Here is a 20,459-nt window from a genome sequence, read left to right on the forward strand (position 1 = left end):
GTAAGATATGGTTTGTAATGTACTTAACTCTGGTGCCCATTCTTGCGAACAAACACAAAGATGGCTAAATTTATGCTAAACGTAATAACCCTGTTTGGTTCACGATTATTTGGATACTTCTAGTGTGCTGGCAACGTCAGTCAAACGCCCGACCCATGTACCTGAAAAAAATATGATATGGATTTGTGGCCAGTATATCCTGGGTTGAAATCCGGTTGAAGTCGAAAAATAAATTGCACTAACATTTGTTGGAAATGCTCACACATTACTTATATGCATTTTCGTACCCCTGACGGAAATCCTGGGTGGGATGCAGGAGATTTCCCACAATATATTTTTTGGTGGGTCATTAATAAAACATTAAATCTTCTGAAAAACGAGCACAATTATTTTCTTTATGTTGCAATTATTCCTCCAATAATTTACACCTATCTCCGCCAGTAAGATTTTATTCGAGAAATAAACTGTAATCAGAACGTCTTGTTTGTGACATAGTAAACAATACATCACGTGGGCAAATCTGCTTGGAAACTGTTGCGGAAAATATGCAGATGTAACATATATTTCTACATAGTAAGAATCCCTAACTTATCGGTGTGACGTAATACTGTTCTTCATGGATTGTTGACCTAATATTGGTGGCTGGATTATTTTTCCGAAGCCAGTTTTCTTTGATTGAAGGATGTTTTGTTTGAACAACGAAGTATGTTGCAAATTTTAAAAGGGTGGTCGCTAATCAAAAGCGTAAAAAATGGTTGACAGTCAATGTTATTAGCCAGTTGTTTACACGTTGCTGACGCTGCCAGACATGATGTTAACCTAACTTATAACAGCTTTTCTGTACTTTTTGTGCAATGTATTCAAACTGTCGAAGAAACCAGTGAGTGAAAAAAAGAAACAATATTTATGTTTGTATTGCAATGAATGCGTCCAGCCTGCACAAAAATGCAAAAAAAATCAGCAAACACTCAACTAATAAAAAATACGTTGATTTTTAATTAAAACATTCTGTCACGATGCAGGGGACAAGCTTTACTAATTTGGTTTGTCTGAAATGTACCAAGGAAGCTAAACAGAAGCTGCTGAAGAATCTGGTGTGGTCGTATATGGGGCAACCGACCAAGGAAGGGATACTTCGATGTTGCAGCTGGGCTCATGAAAAGAACGATGAAAAGATAAATTTAATCGTGTCCTCTTTACTCCCTGATGAGATCAAACTCAGTGGCTCATCGCTCCGCTCGACCGATCTCGAGAAACTCACCTTCGTGATTCAAAGGAGAAGCAAACCGGTAAGATGTTGTTTATGCATTTTCATATCCATGACGTAAATCCTGGGGTGGGGGGCGCAGGGGACTTTCCCCCAATATTTGTGGTGGTGGGGCATAATATGATTGTTTTACCAAAAAACTTGATATGATTGGTCCCCAATGTTTGATGCTTCAACTCCCTCCAATATAAAGTCTTCTTCGTCGGATAAATCAATTATTTAAAAGAATCGCGTCCATACCTACACCGTTTGTCTCTCTGTAAGGGTTCAAGTATTGCATCTTACGGTCCAATTCGTCATTTCGGTCGTAATATGACCTCACAATCGTCAATTATTATGTCAGAAATAACTGAATAATGTCATTATTTGTGCGCTTAGTATTAGCAGAAGATCTGTGTTATTTCGATGTTTTGCCATTTTGTGATAGCAGAAAGTACGGCAAAACATAAGAAAAGTTTAATAAAATTATGTTGAAAAGTGCCTGTGACACGGAAAAATAAAACATATTAATAATTAAACTAAGTAATGGCCATAACCTTAAAACATTTTTGGCGTGAAAAGTAGCTTGATACTGCGAGTGGTTTTTGAGATACAGCTGATCAAAATTGCGTTAAAAACCTTTGGGAACGAAATCGTGCGAAAGCGAGTTATTGTTGTGTGACGTCATAGAAGGCGCTTTCGTCGTGCGAGTGCTGACAGCAAGTCTTATGCGTAGGAATGGAAAACATTGTAATACTGGTTTAGTGCAGATTTGCAATAAACTGGTCAACAAGTGAACAAGTGCAACAAACGGATTTTGTTGTTAATTGGAGCTGCAGACAGATGGTCGCTGTTTCGACCTATTATGTCTTATTTAATTGCATAATAATAAAACAGTTCTTGGGACAGGGTTTCTTGTGGTAAAAGCTTATATGATCGCTAACGTGGTGCACGAACTTTTAAAAACACGACAATTAAGCATTTCCGTTTTGTCCACTCACTGTAAAAGACATTGGTGATTGAGAAAAACAAACCAAATTAGCTGATTATGCAACACAACACAGTTATTCTGTCATAGCATCACTTTTTGCCTGGCAGTAGCGTTGCCTACGAGTTCGCGTCATAAATGATTTGATTAATTCGCCACAATCAACCACAAATGTATTATTCGCAACTGATAATTTTGAAATCGGCAAATTAAAGTCAACACAAAGGTGAGGTTAAAGTTATGACATCACACACAAAATGACGTCAGGTAATGTCACTAGGCAAAGAAACGCACCATTCCTTTTCATCGAAGTACAGAGCAGTGTCGTTGCCTCTATGCCCTTTGGTTTTGTAACGGCACAGTGACATAATTTTGTATGATGTAAAACTTTGTTCTGACCTTAGAGGTAACGAAATTTGTGGGTTCTCCTATGTTTTAACCTATTAGATATCTGCCTTCTCCCTTTTTTCTCGTTTTTCTTTGATGTGTGCATCTTAAGTTTGACCACGCTTCCAATTGTTAGGAACAATTTCAATTTTACCTCCACCTTTTTTCAATTGATTTCCAACTTCTTCTTTCTGCTTTTCTGCTTATTTCTAGCAAAGTTTTTCTTCTTCGATTTTTTTTTTTCATTTTCATCACTTCATTTGCTTTGTTAATTAGATCTTCGTGTTATTTTGGTATGCTTCAAACTGTCTGCGTTGACTTGCATCTTTTGGGTTAAATTTTATATTGGAAGGTTTAGTAATATGGGCTGGATATTTGTTGTTATTATTTCCCAATGGTGTGTTCATTTCTTCAAGATTATGATGATGCTCGAACAAGTTTCTTGTATCCATGACTTTAGTTTTGGGCAAAAGAAACCCCATTGTATAGCAGAAAATATCCACCACACTTAATCCAGCAAACAGAAAAACTTGCTGCAACTTTTTCGTTCTTGCAACTGTATTACAAATGATCTAAGGTTTCAGACAAACACTTATTCATGTAAACAATGCATCTTTTTGACGCGAGTGCCTTGTGTGGCGACGAATTCGCCACAGCGCAAAAGGTTTACGATTTTTGGTCGCTACGTTACGTGCAACAATGGTGTGATGCCTGAGTAATTAAACCACCCGAGAGTGTTACCTCGGCGGGATTTAATAGGTTGCTTCTAGAGGAAATGTCACGCTGCCTTGCGCCAATGGTCAAGCACAGAATCTTTTCGATGAACCCGCCCCATTAGTGCTAAACGACACATCAAATCACAAAGAGGAAATAGGAAAATCACAATCAACTCACATCGGGCGCTTCTGAGCGCCACCACAATGCCGCTCCTTATGTAGTTTTATGTTGCGAAGCGAAATAAACATAAAAGCGAATATAAAAGGAATACTAACCACTAAAATCAATCGCAAACACAAATTAAACGTACCTCTTGCCGCAATTCTCACAAACCGCACATCGGTTGCATTCATTTTTGTGTGAAATGTCCTCATCGGTTTTGGCAAAGTGCATATCACAAAATCCGCAATAAAATCGTACGCGAATGTTTATTGCCAGCTTTCAAGATATGCAATGATCTTCTACGTACCCTGACCGCCTCAATGGTGAGACACTTGGAACTTTCAAATGGATTTCCCCTGTTTATGTTTGTCAATGGAAAACACCCCTATTTTTGAAAAGAAATGAGCAAAATAATCGGACGAATCCCGAAAAGGGACGCCGATCAGAGGTTTCCTTTCCGTACATTTTACGAATTGGCGGTAAAGGGTGGGTGGGTGAGATAAGGGTCACCGAAGACTGAAAGGCTAAAATATATTAAAATATATTATGGCAAAGCGACCAGCTGGATTCGCTGAACGTGAAATAAATGCATATAGGAAATCAAGGGAAGAGCAGGGCGTGATCGAATATTTTGATTTGTATTGAAACACCTACGAAAAATTAACGCGATGACATGATTGTGTGTAGTGCTTCAAGAATGGGGTATAATTACAAAGGTTGCGAAACTAAACATGTGGTGGTGTCTTATTGCAATGTTGACGTAATCCGTAATAAAACTACAAAACGCCTATTGCAAGGCGCGCGAAGCTCAGTTTACCGAACATATTCCCAAAAGCTGAACAACTCGCAGAAAACATGTGCACAGCTCTCGGCAAAATCATGACGCAGGAAGGTTGATCCATCGTGATGTCAATAAAATCATGAAGCAATTTAGACATTGTCCGAATCATACCGGAAGCAGTTCAACCGCCTTTATCTTTGCAATGGCCGAGATCAAACAAGCTTAGATACACAGTTCGACAACGGCTAGCAACTCGATGGACAAGGGTCAAACCAGGGACATGACTAAAAAAAGTCTCTCTTTCTCTTCGCTCTCCTTCCAGTTCAGGCCCCATATCAGTATTAAATCCCCAAAATCAACTTTTGAAGGTTACCAGCATTATTATCCATACTGAGTGATTTGCGTTTTTGTCCACAACAATTCCTGTGGTCGGTGACCCATGAAGATCTACTGGTACTATTTAAAGAGAAAAATAATTGATTGCAGCTGCATCGGACAAAACACAGCAAGGATCTGAGGAGCCTCCAGGAGGATCTTATGTCCTTTAGGATAGCAAAAACAGTCCCAGGGGGCAACCAAAGCAACTTTCCTGTGACAATTTATTTGCCATTGGGTAGAAAAAGGTTGGAGCCAACATTAAAGTGCAAATTGGATGAGGTTTTTGTGATTCACATTTTCGCAAAACCAACTTACATTTTTTGCAGCATATTTAGCTAAAATAATGTCCGACCAGGGAGTGAAATACCCCAGGAGCGCTTTAAATAACTATCGCGCAACTAATTTGGACGTGAATGCGTAGATAAGAGGCGGACCTAACATAAAATCACAAATTAAGTTATACTCCTGTAATTCAATTTTGAGCTACATCACTTTGAACATTTCAATGCTTTTTCAACTAAAATTTTCACAGCACCCAGCACCAAATGACTAGCTGACTAAGAAGGGCAAAAAATTGCACAAAACTGCACCAAACACGCTAACAATCCTCTGGCAATAGCACGTGAATCCCTACTCATTCAACCATGAATTTGACCCCAATGCATCACCGGTTGTCTTGTGACGTAATTAAGTTTCTCTGTGACAGAGCAGTACAAGAGGGGCATTCCCCGCAGACGTAACTTTTTGATAGAAAGTACTTTTTCCGGTCTCCAAATCTGAAAGAGAATTTTAGAGACATAAAGGAAGTTACTAAGATTCTCTCCTCTGTCACCTATATACTACTCAGGACATTATTTGTTTGTTTCGTTACTTTATTGGTAATAACACTTCGCTTAACATTGATATTATTTCGTTCAGTTGAAGATGCTCGACCTTTCCCACAACATTATAGAAGACCGTGGGGCAGTTTACGTAGCAAATTGCATCCAAAACATTGAACAAGTGAATCTGCGTGGATGCGACCTGACAAGTGTTGGTGCCAAACATCTATCCGAGAAGATTATACTGTTGAAGAAACCGGTGAGTGATTTCATGTCTGTCCAAAGGAACAATATTTTTACAATTAATGCGTTACAATGAAAACGCCCAACATGCACTAAACTGTCAGCGTAAAAAGACTGAGAACTCTTTCGCATTGAAAAAAGTTTTATACGGGGCACAGTGTGACGTTAAACAAAACAAACAATAGAGCAGGGAAGAGAAGGGGCACATTTTAGGTAATTTTGGCAAATTAAGTTGATTTTCAATGAAAATCATTCTGTCACGATGCAGGATTTAAGCTCTAAAAATTCGCTTTTTCTGAAATGTACCAAGGATGCTAAGAAGAAGCTGATGATGAATCTCGCATCGTCATATATGGGGGAACCAACCAACCAAGCGATACTTCGATGTTGCAACTGGGCTCATGAAGTAAACGATGAGGAGTTAACTTCAATCGTGTCCTCCTTACTCCCTGATAAATTTGACCTCAGTGGCTCATCACTCCTCCCGACCGACATTTTGAATCTCACCTTCGTGATCCAAAGGAGAAACAAACCAGTAAGATGTGGTTTGTGCATTTTTATATCAGTAAGATATTAGTCCTGTTGTGAGATTTTAAACAAAAATGAAAAATTTTCGGAAATGACAAATCAGGGATCTGGGAGAAAATGCAAGTGGTTTTAACTACTGGACCGTTGCCGCCAGATGGGTCGCATGTTATTTATTTTATGGTGGGGCGGAAATGTGAGAGTGTATTTGGTTTCAAGTTTTGGTTTTGCGACAAACAATTTGTTGTTAACGATTAATTTAATAATCAACAAAATAATCATATACAGAGCATTTACTTAGAACGTATGTATTATTTAGTTCGCTATTACAGTTGGAACAGAAAGTGACGAAGTTAGTGGAACCGATTTTTTTTTCAAAAATTAATTAACGCCAGCTAATTTTCGCCATTGCGAACAATGATAATCCATCAATTAATTTGTGATAACTTATCACCAAACAACTTATAAATTAATGTAGTTAACAACACCTTAGATTATTCATAACAAGTCGAACGAAAACAAGCTTCGAATATCCTTTCACGGCGCTTTTGTGTGCTGTTGTACCTTGGCTCGCTAGCATAAGAGACGCTGTCTCGCACTTAGACCTACTTGCTTGCGCAATCCATGCCTATCAAACTTGGAGGTAATAGGCTGGTTAGTGATGCGGATAGATGGGTGAGAAAGCCCATGGACAACGTCAACGCAGTTGCCAAAGCTTCAAAGTTAAAATCCAAGGGTGATATTTGTGAAGTAGACATGGCAGCACGCAAAAGGGCATCGGCTACTTTGTTACTTTTCCCGTTGTTATGCTGCACATCAGTGTTGTACTCCGATATCGCCGAAAGATATCGCTGTTGACGTGCAGTCTAAGGCTCTGTGTTTTTTGCGAAACCAAAAATGAGATGTTTATGGTCTGTGAAGGCAGTAAAATTGCACCCAACAATAAAGCATTTGAAATGTCTGATTGCTAAGTTAAGTGCCAACAGTTCATGGTCAAATGCGCTGTACTTGATTTCAGGCTTCCTCAGCTGACGGCTGAAGAATGCTAGTGGCTGCCAGTTGCCGTACATAAACTTATATGGTAAGAAATCGGTTTACCTCCTTCATTCATTCTGATACAAACCTCCTAACTACTTCATCGGGTGTTCCACACGGATTGAGATAATTGCTTCTTAATGTTTTTCTTCCTTTTTCTCATTTTATGGAGCTACAGGATTACCTCAACTCCACATTGGGTCGATTTTTAGATCCAATCTTGTCCTCAACGTTTCTGTTACTTCAATCGTGAAAATTGTTAAGCAGACACCAACCTCTGCAGCTCCAGTAAAGTAGTGTCCAAATATATTTTAATCAAGCGACTTGAAATTTGACACACTAATATGACAGTCAAGCAAAAAACTATCATTGAAAACCGATTTCGGTCGTAATATGACTTCACAGTCGTCAATTATTGTGGCGCAAACAACCGATTAATGCCACTGTTTGTGCGCTTAGTTTAAGCTGGAGATCTATGTTATATCGTTTTATTCATTTTGTGATAACAGGAACTACGGTATAAAAGATAAGAAAAGTTTAATAAATTTTTTTTTAATGAAATCTTCTGAATAACCTCCACGATAATAACACGCACGACCACGACGGAGTAAAGTTATAAACTCGTGGATTAACCAATTGGTTGCAAAGTCAGTTTTTATATATGTATTCATCAACAAACATTAGGTTGTTTGTGTTTGTGACGTAACACACTTTCCCGTATGTCTTTATATCGTAACAAATTTTAAACATGGATTGTTGGCCTAATTGTGGTGGCTCGATTTTTTTTCCGAAGCCTGTTTTCTTATATTTATGGATGTCTTGGTCTTAACAATGAGGCATGTTGCATTTTTTGAATGGGTGGCCAGCTACTTACACGTTGCTGACACTACCAGTCATAATGTTAAACTCAATCAAAACAGATTTCTTGTCCTTTGTGTGCAATGCATTGTTTTGACGATATTAGTCGTCAGTATCATATTATTGGCGGTGATAATAGGACAGAGTCAGATATAACCAACACATAATATTTTGAATTTACTGTCTTAAACACGTCAAGCATAAGTGAATTTAAATGGAGTTGGAGCCCATTCTCGCACACAAACATGTATTCACGAGTGATTTTGTACTTAGAAACGTAATGGTGCGACATGGGTAAATGTTATGGTGAACGTAATAACCCTCTTTGGTCCACTTTATTTGGATGCTTCAATTGTGCTGGCAAATCCCGATGTGTCCCAAAAAACAATTTGTGCTGACGTCGGTTGGAATGGCTGATACATTACCTAACTGTCGTTTTATCTAAAACAATATTCGGAAAATCGATTTAAAGTTTATATGCAAGGGCGGGTGATAAGTTCACGTGGTGAACGCTCTTGGTTCACTGAATGGAACTTAGGTTTGTTAAACCCTGTGTTTCAACCAAAACACGCAATCATATTTGTATGAAGCAAAATCTACGGAACGCCATCCATATAAGCCATTATTTGTTTGATTCATTGGGTTACTGTTATTCACACTTTGTTTAACTAGGATATTACTTCGTTCAGCTGAAGCTGCTCAACCTCTCGGGCAAAAGTATAGAATTCCGTGGCGTGGTTTACATCGCAAACTGCATCCTAAACATTGAAGAATTGGATCTGCGTGGATGTGACCTGACAGGCGTTGGAGTCAAACATATATTCGAGAAGATTAAACTGTTGAATAAACCGGTGAGTAATTTTATGTCTGTCCAAATGAAGAATATTTATATTTGCATTGTAATGAAAACGTCCAACATGCACAAAAAATGTCAGCGTACTAGGGGTGTTGCGCGTTAGGTTCATTTGTTTTATAAGAGGGGCCGAATAACGCAAAACAACACAACCACTAAAGCTTAGGCACGTTTCAGGCTATTTTGGCAAATTAGTTGATTTTCAATGAAAAACATTCTGTCATGATGCAGGATTTAAGCTCTACTAATTCGCTTTGTCTGAAATATACCAAGGATGCTAAGAAGAAGCTGCTGAAGAATCTCGCATCGCCGTATATGGGGGAACCAATCAACAAAGCGATACTTCGATGTTGCAGCTGGGCTCATGAAGCGAACGATGAGGAGATGACATCATCCGTGGCCTCCGCACTCCCTTATGAGCTCGACTTCAGTCGTTCAACGATCCTCCCGAACGAACTCGAGTATCTCACCTTCGTGATTCAAAGGAGAAACAAACCGGTGAGATGTGGTTTGTGCATTTTTATATCAGTAAGATTTTAGACCAGATGTGAGTCTTTTAAACGTAAAGAAAAAAAAAGATGAAGTTGGGCGAATGGCGTGACACTTAACGCAACAACACCGCAGCATGAACGTACGACATAAAAACAACACAGAACGTGATAAACGGAATGATAAAAACCAATGAACAGAATTAGGTTGCAACCGAAGGACACATCAACAAAACGCCAAGATATTATTTCGCGATTCTGGGAGTGATCATTTTTGGACTTGCTCTAAGGTTTGACCATTTGGCTTCGCTAACATCCAGTCAGTTGACCATCGATTTTTCCACAAATGTCACTTAAAACAGCTGCCAATGGTCTGGTGTTCACCTGACGAAGAGAGCGCGCCTGTAAATAGTGGTGGCACAGGGCCGTCAGATCGGTACTCCCCGTATTGCCTATTGTCACGTTCCACTCTGACCTATGTGTCCTACGTTTTGAGCATTTATTTTTAGGCTGTCCAACGTACTGCTCATAACAGATTTGGCACGTTGCAACGTGAATGCCATAACTTGCACAGGTTAGGCGTTGCGTTAGTTTGTATACTTTACCTGTTTTCGTCGTTAATTAGTCGTTTAATAACCATAGATTTATGGTTGCCATGGTGTCCGCACATCAAGCGTAACTCCCCGCGGGGCTGCTGCAGTCTGTTTGCAATGCCAGTTGATCGTAATTGGTCACAATATTTCCCAAAGACGGCGGTCGTTTGTAAACAATTCTTGCTTGTTTTTTTCAATTGTTTCACCTTAGAAAAAGGCGGTGCCCCATGCAATCATTGAGATTTTGCCCTTTACGGTGGCATCACGAAAGCGTTGTGTCCAAGTTCGTGCCTCCGCAATATTTGCATTGATAACCTTCTTCGAGAAGCCCGATTTTATACACTTGTCCTGAAGTTGATCCAGGTTTTGTAGGCAGTGGTCTTGTCTTTAATTCAGGCGACGCAAACGACATGCTTCACATAGAATAATAGACTTGTAAATGTGTTCAGGGTGATAAGATGTTCTATGAAGGAAATTGCGCTCTTTTGCTCCTTCCGTAACAAAATTTTTGGTGACAAAGCTCAAAGCTAGATTCGCAATCCGGCACATGCCGCACATCCAGAAACGGAAGTTTTCACCATCCTTCATGCGCTTTTTGATGGAACACAATTCTCATTCCTACAGATGAAAATGTTTCCGGTCGTTACGCGTAACTTCTTACGCATTTATTTGAAAAGATTCGATGCGCATACGATTACACCTGTCGTTTTCTTTGCCCAGATTTGTCTGTTTCAAATCTAATTTTTGCCCCGCACTTTGTGCATGCAGCGAAAGCGTTGTTTCCATGGGTATTAGGCAGTTAATAAGCAACAAAGCTTCGCTCGTAACTTGAATAATGCTGGAACGGTTCAGATCAAATGTCGGAGGTCAGTGGGTGTCGCATCGAACAAACACGTATTTACTCGTCTTGCTGCTTTTCATAACGCTAATGCGAACCTAGTTTGTTTTCGATGTGCTGTTTGGCATTGACTCGCTAGCATAAGAGTCACCGCCTCGTCCATGGACCCACTTGCTTGCGCTGTCCAAGCCAAACAAACTGGGCGGTAATAGGCTGCTTGATGATGCGGATAGATGGGTGAGAAAATTCATGAAGAACGTCAAACACCAAGTTATGGGTACCATAAGTCGTGCGGTGACGACCAAGAGGAGATGATCGACGAACAATTTTTAAATCCATTATTGCTTGGAATTCGGCTTTGCCAATGGACAACTTTTCAGGTGGAAGACATGTTCGCGCAATCATGTACGGGAGGACCAGTGGTTTGAATGTGATGTTTTACTCCACTTTAGAGCATTGAGCCGGAAAACTGATGCCTGGATAAACGAAGAAAGGACGCCAATATTTGTTCGCATGGAGAAGAAATGGGAAACGTCGACCAAGATGGTGGTCAGCATTGCCGTGCTTTGCCAAATGCGCATGCCAACAGCGTCGCGCTTGTGAAATGTTTGCAGAGTTGCGCGATTCTTTTCTCTGCTGGCAGAAAACTTGGACGTTGTGATTCGTGCCTGCCATAATAAATCTGCGCAATATCCTCACTTGCAATAACAATAGGAATGTCTTCGGGCACGTGTTGCAAAAACAAGTGTTTAAAAAGGAAACACGTGTAATGATCACCTAACAAAGCAAACACCACATCCAATAACGCCAATGGCAATCGGTCGCCTAAGGAAGACAAGGTGAATAAGCGTGATGCGCGCTCTTGGCGAAAATGGTCTTAAATTTTCAACAACCGTGTCTTGATGGCTGCATACTCGTCCCTATCAGGCGGTGGTTCCAAAATATCAATCAGTTGACGAGCTGTCGAACTGTTGCGGACACAGCGTCAAAGAACTTTGTTTCATCTGCCTTGATGTACCAAACTGTAAACTGTGCTTTCACTTACTGCAGCCATACACGCGGTTGTGAAAGCAAGGATGTCGTTAGCATGACGGTATCAGCATTTTTATATTCCATCTTATTTGTTATATTCCAATAAAACTTTGTTGGAATTAGGGTTCACCAGTTAAAATGGTTGCAACTTTTATTTAGAGCGCCTCAAATCGAGTCAGTTAAAATGCATGCGAAAAGAGGATTTGAAGAGCGAAAAACACATGGTTAATGGTACACAGTTTGTGGCACGTTTAATGCGATACCTACAATGCAATGGGCCTTTATTTTATCACAAATAACAAGAAGGCGAATGTTTGCACGCAATCCTACGGGGATTGTGATGTTTTAACTTGAATCGCTGAGTCTTATTATCAAGCTAGTTCCACACTAGATAGTCGTAAGAAGTTTTATTATCAGGAATTGGTTTACCTCCGTCATTCATTCCGATACAAATCTCACAATTACTTCGCCTGTTCCAGTGTATTTCCATTTAAACAAACGGATATATTTAAATCGGGATAAGAAATATTCGCACTTGATTAAAAGTAATTAAGACTCGTTTGATTCTTTCAACTTTTTGTGTTTTGATATCACTTATGTGTGTTTTTATTCACACTTTGTTTAACATTCAGCTGAAGTTGCTTAACCTCTACAAGAACAATATACAGGACCTTGGTGTGGTTTACGTGGCCGACTGCATCCAAAACATTGAAAAAGTCAATCTGGGTGGATGCGGCCTAACAAGTGTTGGTGCCAAACATCTATTCGAGAAGATTATACTGTTGAAGGAACCGGTAAGTGATTTCATGTCTTAGTCGGAATTCGTCCAACACACACGAACTTTTGTGTCGCGAGCAAAATTCCAACTCACGAAAAGAAAGAAAGTTACAGGCTTACTCATTTAAACGTCGACTGTTGCCATATCGATATGAAATGCTTAACCGTTGTATTTCGACTATATATCCCAACTACAATTTGGTGACATTCTGAAGATCATGACATTTTTAAACATAACGTTTTTGACTGCTAACTTGTTGTAAAGTTCTGGAAATTAATTACTTCACGCTGATGTTTCTCAAGTCGTATTCCTTATGCGCGTTCAGTCTCACCAGAGACTACTAAGTGGAGACTGAACACTGCGCACGTACCAACGACACAAATAATCTTATTGCTCTGTCAATACACAACGTATGAAGTTATAACTTTACAAAATTGTTAAACATAATAAACTTGATTTTTTTTTAAATTTAAATCAGATATAAAATCAATCTTATTCTTTTTTAAATGATAAAGGTTTTTGCGAAAACATTCAGATAAGTTCCATTTGCAATGAAATTTACACTTCAGACAAACTCATTCGAAACAAAAATGTATTTCACCACCCACAGATGAGTAAATAAATATAAAACAATGCAAAATTTAAATATAAAAATATAACTTCTTCATCTTCTAAGTTTTCAACTGGTCTACGAGGGTAATTAAAAAAAATTTAGGGTTAACAAAAAAATGTTTGTGCGTGTGTATTATTGTGTTTCTGTGATGTTGTAGTGATATATTTTTGTTAAGTGTGTGTATGTATTATTTATTTACTTAGCTTGTGAATTGGTTCATGGCAAACTTTGGTCCATGCATGTTTTACCCCATACGTTGTATTTCCATCATGAACTCTTTTTATGGCTTTTCTTTGTGTTATGGTGGTTATGCCAAATGCAGCTTGATGGATGTCTGGGTTCATATTCCTGTGCATCAAAGCTCTCTGAAAAATATATGTATTATATACTGCTTGTTTGTTTTGCAACAAGAAATTACAAATTAAATTTGCCAAGATGCCAAACACTGCCTCCAATACATCTTGTGTCAGCATTCCCAGACACACATAGTTGAGATCATTGTCCAGAAGTCTTCTGCACAATGAAACCATATTTATGCTTGTATATATCAGTCCACCAAATGTGCTTCAATTCTATATAATATCTTACGTTTCCTTGTCTAACAGTTCTTTAATTCTGTCACCCTGTGTGCTGTCACGCAATGAGAGGACAAACTTTGTCAACTTTGTTCTGTGGAGCTTCTCTTCACATGTCTTCGAAAATTCTGGGCGTTTAATTTTGAATAATGAACAGGGATTTTTCTTCTTGTAAACATAGTGACACCCAGACATACAACAGTGGCTCAATAGGTACATAAGGTTACTTCAGTTCCAGCAAAAACCAAAAAGTAAAAACATTTTTTTAAACAATAACAATGCCAAAGAGCATTACATTGAATCACTAAGCAGGCTTGTATGCTTACCAGTCACTACAGTAAAAAAGTATAGACCATTTGCCTGGTTCGTCCCTGTGCAGTAAACTGTAATAATATGTATACTGGTATATATATTTTTGGCTTAAAACTTGATTTGGGCATCAGTAAGTTTTGCGCTAAAAGTGTCGCATGCAATCGCTGCCTCTGCCCTGTATATCTGCCTGACGACTGATGTTTTGTCTTAATAAGTTAGCAGAAGTATTCTAGTAGTTGCACCAAAGCCCAAAACTAAATCAAAAGGCCTACAAATCACGCAAATGCGAAAAACCATGCGAGTACCCCACTTTCTCCCATGCATTTTCATTGAAACTACCGCGAAGTTACCAGGTGCATTCAAGCGAAAAAAAACGCAGTGTTCAGCCTCTACTTAGTCTCTGGTCTCACCAATATCGACCACGTCGTAGTTGCCACAGTGTGTTTAGTACTACAGACCTCACACATCGGGCATATCTTCCACCTGCGCAGTTCGAAGAACGTAGTATGTGAAAATTTGTAAGAGGACGCATCAAGGTGTCAGGTAGCTCTCCAAAATAAGGCAACATAATCAAACTCATGGGGGATATCTTCGTCACATCTGACTTTTGTCGCAACATTGGAGCAAGTGATTGTGACAAAATTTTAAGTGAATTTGGAACAACATCCATGGATGCAAATCACTACGATTATTTTTGTTGTTGTTGTTTTTAGAATACTGAGGATGTCGCATAGGCGAAAAATATATATTCAAAAAAACATCTTGCTTGGCTGATTAAGTAGAAATCTAGGCCAGTCCTAGTTATCACTATTAATATAATGTTTGTTTCTTGAAAACAATGCATTATGACAGTCACATAAACAGAAATGGGTGATAAAAGTAATTCGAAAAATATTTCGGCACTAACCAAATCTAACCATATCCGCCTATCATTGCTTTACTTTAAAGTCAGCCGATTTTTCTTCGAAATATTAGAGCCAATTACACAACGAGCAGAGAAAACCGAATCCGCGTATATGTTCATAAGATTTTTTTTTCTGGGCAAAAACGAATGTTCGAAACTAGTTTGGCTGAGGTTCGGCGAATTTGACTAATATTGACAGTTGTTTGGCTTTGAACATTTCTAAGTCAAGCGACTTGAAATTTGACACACAATCACTAGAGCCAACTGGAAAACGAGCAGTAAAATTACACTTTGTGTATGTCTTTTGCTTTTCATACTTGTTCGAAAATGCATGTTTGAAACTAGTGTGGCTAAGGACTAAAAAAGGAAAAAATTGACTAATTTTTTTGCGATTTGAAAATTTATAAATCAATCGAATTGAAATTTTACACTCAAATATTAGAGCCAAGTGGAAAGCAAGCAGTGAAGTTCGACATTGCGTAATATTTTGGATTTTTATTCTTGTGCGAAAATCCACATTTCAATTTATGGTGGTTAAGCTTTAAACTTCGGCGGTATTGATTAATTTTCAAAGTTGTCTGTTTGCGATTTGAACATTTTCAAATCAAGCAACTTGAAATTTTACACACAAACACTAGAGCCAAGAAGAAAACGACTAGTGAAAATCGAATTCGCGTATGTCCATTAGTATTTACATTTGACACAAAGTGTTTTTTAAAACATTTCTTCCGTTCCTAAGTGTAAACTGTGCTTTCATTTTTTTTATTATTATCAATCGGTTTACCTCTGTCATTCATTCTGATACAAACCTCACAATTACTTCGTCTGTTCCGGTTTCTATTCACTTACTTAAACAAACCGGATTTATTTAAATCGAGATAAGAATTATTCGCGCTTGACTAAAAATAACTATTAATTGTTTGATTTGCGCTTTCAACTTACTGTTTTTTAATATTACTTATCTGTGTTGTAATTCACACTTTGTTCAAGATTGATATTATTTCGTTCAGCTGAAGATGCTCTTCCTTTGGGGCAACAATATAAAAGACCTTGGTGCGGTTTACCTAGCGGAATGCATCCACAACATTGAACGAGTGTATCTGAATGGATGCGGCCTGACTAAAGTTGGTGTCAAACAACTATCCGAGAACATTAAACTGTTGAAGAAACCGGTATGTTATTTGATTTCTTAGTCGGAATTCGTCCAACACACACGAACTTTTGTGTCGCGAGCAAATCCAAAGCGCGAAAAGAAAGACTGTTACAGGGTTAGTTATTTAAATGCCTACTGTGGCCATATCGCTCTGTAATGCTTAACCATTGTATTCGCACTATATACCCCAACTATAATTTTGTGACATTCTTAGGATCGTGCTATTTTTAGACATAACGTATGTACCAAACCAGCTATAGGCTGCTAACTCGTTGTTCCCGTAGAGTTCCGTCAGTTAATTACGTCACGCTGATGTTGCTTAAGATGTATTCGTTATGCGCAGTTAGTTTCACCAATATCGACTACGTCGCAGTTGCCACAGTGTGTTTAGTACTACACACCTCACACTTCGGGCATATCTTCTGTGTTGTCCGAAGAACGTAATGTTGCAGGCGGGCGTTCAAACATTTGAATGTGAAAATCTATAAGAGGCATCAAGGTGTCAGACGGTACTACAAAACAAGGCAACATAATCACACCCAAGGGGATATCTTTGTCAAATCTAGGCGTCAAAAGGCACTTGAATTTTGTCGCAAAATAGGAGCGGGATTATGACAAATTTTAAATGGATTTTTAATAATTAAAGGATTTCTTTACAGCGTCAAGTAACTACACCATACGAAATTTGTATGTTATAAGCTATATTATTATACCAGAATTGTTTCTCAAAAACAATGCATTATTACAGCATACAAAAATGAGTGACAAAAAGAATACTACAAATATTTCGGTAATAACTAAATGTGAGAATTGTCCGCCTATCATTGCTTTATTTTAAGGTCAGTTGAAATGAAATTTTTCTCACAAATACTAGAGCGAAGTAGAAAACGAGCAGTTAAAACCGACTTCGTGTATATTTTTAGTATTTTGTTTCCTGTTCGAAAACCCTTGTTTAAAACTAAGGTGGCCAAGGTTCGGCGGATTTGATTAATTTTGTTAGTTGTCTGCCTACGATTTGAAATTTTACCCACAAACACTAGAGTCAAGTTGAAAACGAACTGTGAAAATTGACTTGGTGTATGTCTTTTAGTTTTTTATTTCTGCGCGAAAAAATATGTATGAAACCAGGGTGGTTAATGTTCGGCGTAAATAACCTATTTAACAGTTATTTGCCTGCAATTTAAGCATTTTTGAATCAAGCGACTTAAAATTTTGAACGCGAACACTGAAGACATATAGAAAACAAGCTGTAAAAATCGACTTTCCGTATGTCTTTCAGTTTTTTACTCCTGCTCGTTTTCCCATGTTTGAAACTAGGGTGTTAACGTTTGGTGCGAAAAAATGTTTCTGCGAAAAAGGCACACTGCACGCTTTGGTGCACACTTTTTGTGACACTTTCAATTAGGTCGTCACAGGACCAGTAACGGACAGTCGTCACGACTGGTAATGTTGTAGTGGGCGTACGTGATGTCGAGTTCTTTCCGGCGGCCTGGGGCTCCCTTCCTGTATTTGTACGGACAAGTCCACTTGCGCTTGCTTCACCCGATTGATGGATTCTTTTTGGTCGCGACCGCCAATATCAAGTTTAAACCTCTTGCCAGCTCGCTGCAACACCTTGAAAGGACCGTAAGGAGCCGTTGAAGGACGTCGGTGGGTGTCGCATCAAGCAGTCTTTTTGTATTTTGGAACACTTAGGCGAACCTTGTTATGTCTCAACATGAAGGTCGGAAGCAGCTATTTAAGAGCATTTCGGAGTGCAGGCAAAAACGTTGTGGGTTCTTTTTGAATTAATGAAATGAACTGCTCAGGCACTACCAATGTTGTGTAGGGTTGAATCACACAAGTCCTAACGAAGACGTCAAAACGTCTGCACAAAATATTAACACTGCCGTATATCTGACTCCTGATAAAAAGGCTACTATCTAAACCAAAGTTAATCTGTCAGTTCAATGCATAAATAAAAGTCGCACAAGTATTACAATAAAACGTTACAAAACACGCGTAATAAGGTCTCAGTCTGTGAGTCTATAAAGAAATCATGGAATAGAGTTATAGACTGAAATATAGCCCTCTTCAAAGACTGAATTATATATATCTTTTACCCAAGATGTGTGGCTTATGTAGAAAAATGCATACAGGGTCGTTTGGGTTCGGCCCGATCCGTGACTCATTTGAAAAGACAGCTTGTTGCTCGAAGTATCACGAAATAGGCTGACCGGATATTGGGCTGTCTTCCGTGCATACAATTAACAGCGCGTTATTCGCCGTATGTTGAAATGGGTTCGTGGCGTATTACTCGACGTTAATAAAAATACAGATGCCACGTAAACACAACTTAACATACGAAAAATGTGACGTCAGATACAGTTGTACCATAAACCATCTCCGCGTAAGACGTCTGCAAATCATATTTGGGGGTAGTTTGTATTCCCAACAGTACCCACGCTAGACAAGTGGTCTGGTATACCGAAACGGGAAATCCAACGGTAGATGAAAGCGCAGGCGCACGTCATCCTGCATGGGAATTGCTTCTGGCCAGCGAGTGAAACGGTCTACCACCGTTAGTAAATACATCTTGCCCTTACATTATGGTAATGGCTCAACTATGCTAATGTTGACATGACTGGAACGATATGATGAAGGCCTGTCAAAGTTGTACGATACCTCTGTACCTCGTCGATTTGTTGCGCAGTTGCCAAAGCATCAAAACCGAAATCCAAGGGTGTTTTTCCAATTTAGACATGATAGCACTCGAAAGGGCGTTGGCAGAGTTTCTTCATGAGAAATTTTTGAACAAAATGTTGTAAACAACCATGAGTTCACTGACGTAATAATCTGATAAGGGAACTTGCTGTGTTTATTTTTGACTTTTAAGGTTATGTTATTGCAAATCCACTATGATCATTTTACAACAACATAAATAAACATTTACGACCGTAACATGATCCTAACCTCTAAACTTGAAGTTATTTTGTTGTTTAGATGGAGTTTCTTAATGTGTCCGACAACCATTTGACGGATGAAAGTGCTGAGTCATTGGCTGCATGTATTTACAACATTGAGGAGTTGTTTGCTTTGGATTGTGGCTTCACACAAGCAGGGAAGGAGCTTATCAGATCAAAATCGAGAGGAAATGTTATTTTTGACTTTCAATTCTAGCTTGCACTTGTTATTTCTGATGAAACATTTGATGTACATTCAACTAAGTATCACCGCACTACGCTAATTCAATGACGTGACACGTGATGCAATATTAACCAGGATTTACTGTGTGTTACAATTTGTATATTCGTCATTTTCCTTTCGTTTTTAATCTGTCCGTGACTTTGTCTGTGATTTTGTTCAACTTCGTCACGCACTGGATGACTTCCTTATTGTTTGACCACACCGGGATTTGAACCCCGGATACCCTGGTCACCTATCCCGATTAGGTTTGCTGTAAATTTCTCATTTCGCAACACCCACTAATTCTCATTGACTCCGTTACTCCACCACGTGTAAAACTGTTTCCCAAATTTCTTTCCGTATTCTTTACCTCATTATATAACCTGGTCTTAATCTTGACCACATGCAATTATTCTCCTGGCAAGTTGTGCGCTTAAGCATCAGTGTGTCTCGACCATAATACACCTAACCGCTGCGTTCAAGTAGATAGCGTCCAAACCTCACCGAGAGCTTGATTTTAAAGACCTCGCTTCCATGCATGGAGAAAAATGGCTGATTCAGCTTGCTTGTAATACCAGAACCTACTATACCCGTATTACAATGATTTTAATCAGAACCTGCATAATATTTGTGGATATTTCGGTAACCCTGTTCATTCTTGACTTGTGCTCGATTGAAATTTAGATTCTGTTTTTCTTGGTTGGTTTGTGAATTAATCGTGAATTAAATCGTGAAGACACGCTGTTGTTAATTTTCGTTATTCAGCCGTGCTGCAAGTTAGTTCATTGTGACGTCATTCTCAGATCTGGATGAATAATTACACGTATTAAAATAAACAGAAACAAAATAAATTTTCGATCGAACCCAGGTTAAGAACTACTGCCTTAGGGTTAAAGCGTCCTCCAAAACTACTTCGTGGACTCTAGGGGCCGCCTATACAAGCCTCAAGCTACATCAGCTACTAAACTTTTCCATTATTATCAACCGTGACATTAGCTGTTTGTCAGCGTGTAT

The 20,459-nt window shown here is 38.8% G+C and overlaps 1 protein-coding gene across 1 annotated transcript; it reads left to right on the top strand.

Annotated features, from left to right (window-relative positions):
* Positions 1 to 1,166: 1,166 nt before the first annotated feature.
* LOC145907020 (ribonuclease inhibitor-like) lies at positions 1,167 to 20,088 on the top strand. Its single transcript, XM_082994460.1, has 8 exons — positions 1,167 to 1,289; positions 5,578 to 5,739; positions 6,034 to 6,258; positions 8,831 to 8,992; positions 9,268 to 9,492; positions 12,578 to 12,739; positions 16,138 to 16,299; positions 19,263 to 20,088. The coding sequence occupies exons 2-8, from the start codon at positions 5,584 to 5,586 to the stop codon at positions 19,437 to 19,439; spliced, it is 1,269 nt and encodes a 422-aa protein (XP_082850586.1). The 5' UTR covers positions 1,167 to 1,289; positions 5,578 to 5,583; the 3' UTR covers positions 19,440 to 20,088.
* The last annotated feature ends 371 nt before the right edge of the window (positions 20,089 to 20,459 follow it).

Source organism: Ascidia mentula, chromosome 6 (assembly GCF_947561715.1).
Source record: "Ascidia mentula chromosome 6, kaAscMent1.1, whole genome shotgun sequence".
Taxonomy (NCBI): domain Eukaryota; kingdom Metazoa; phylum Chordata; class Ascidiacea; order Phlebobranchia; family Ascidiidae; genus Ascidia; species Ascidia mentula.

Bases quoted from the DNA above. Each gene is read 5' to 3' on its own strand.
- LOC145907020 (XM_082994460.1), top strand. From the start codon at position 5,584: ATGCTCGACCTTTCCCACAACATTATAGAAGACCGTGGGGCAGTTTAC. The intron at 5,740-6,033 runs GTGAGTGATTTC...AAATGTACCAAG, and splicing joins TTATACTGTTGAAGAAACCG to GATGCTAAGAAGAAGCTGAT. The intron at 9,493-12,577 runs GTGAGATGTGGT...TTTAACATTCAG, and splicing joins TTCAAAGGAGAAACAAACCG to CTGAAGTTGCTTAACCTCTA.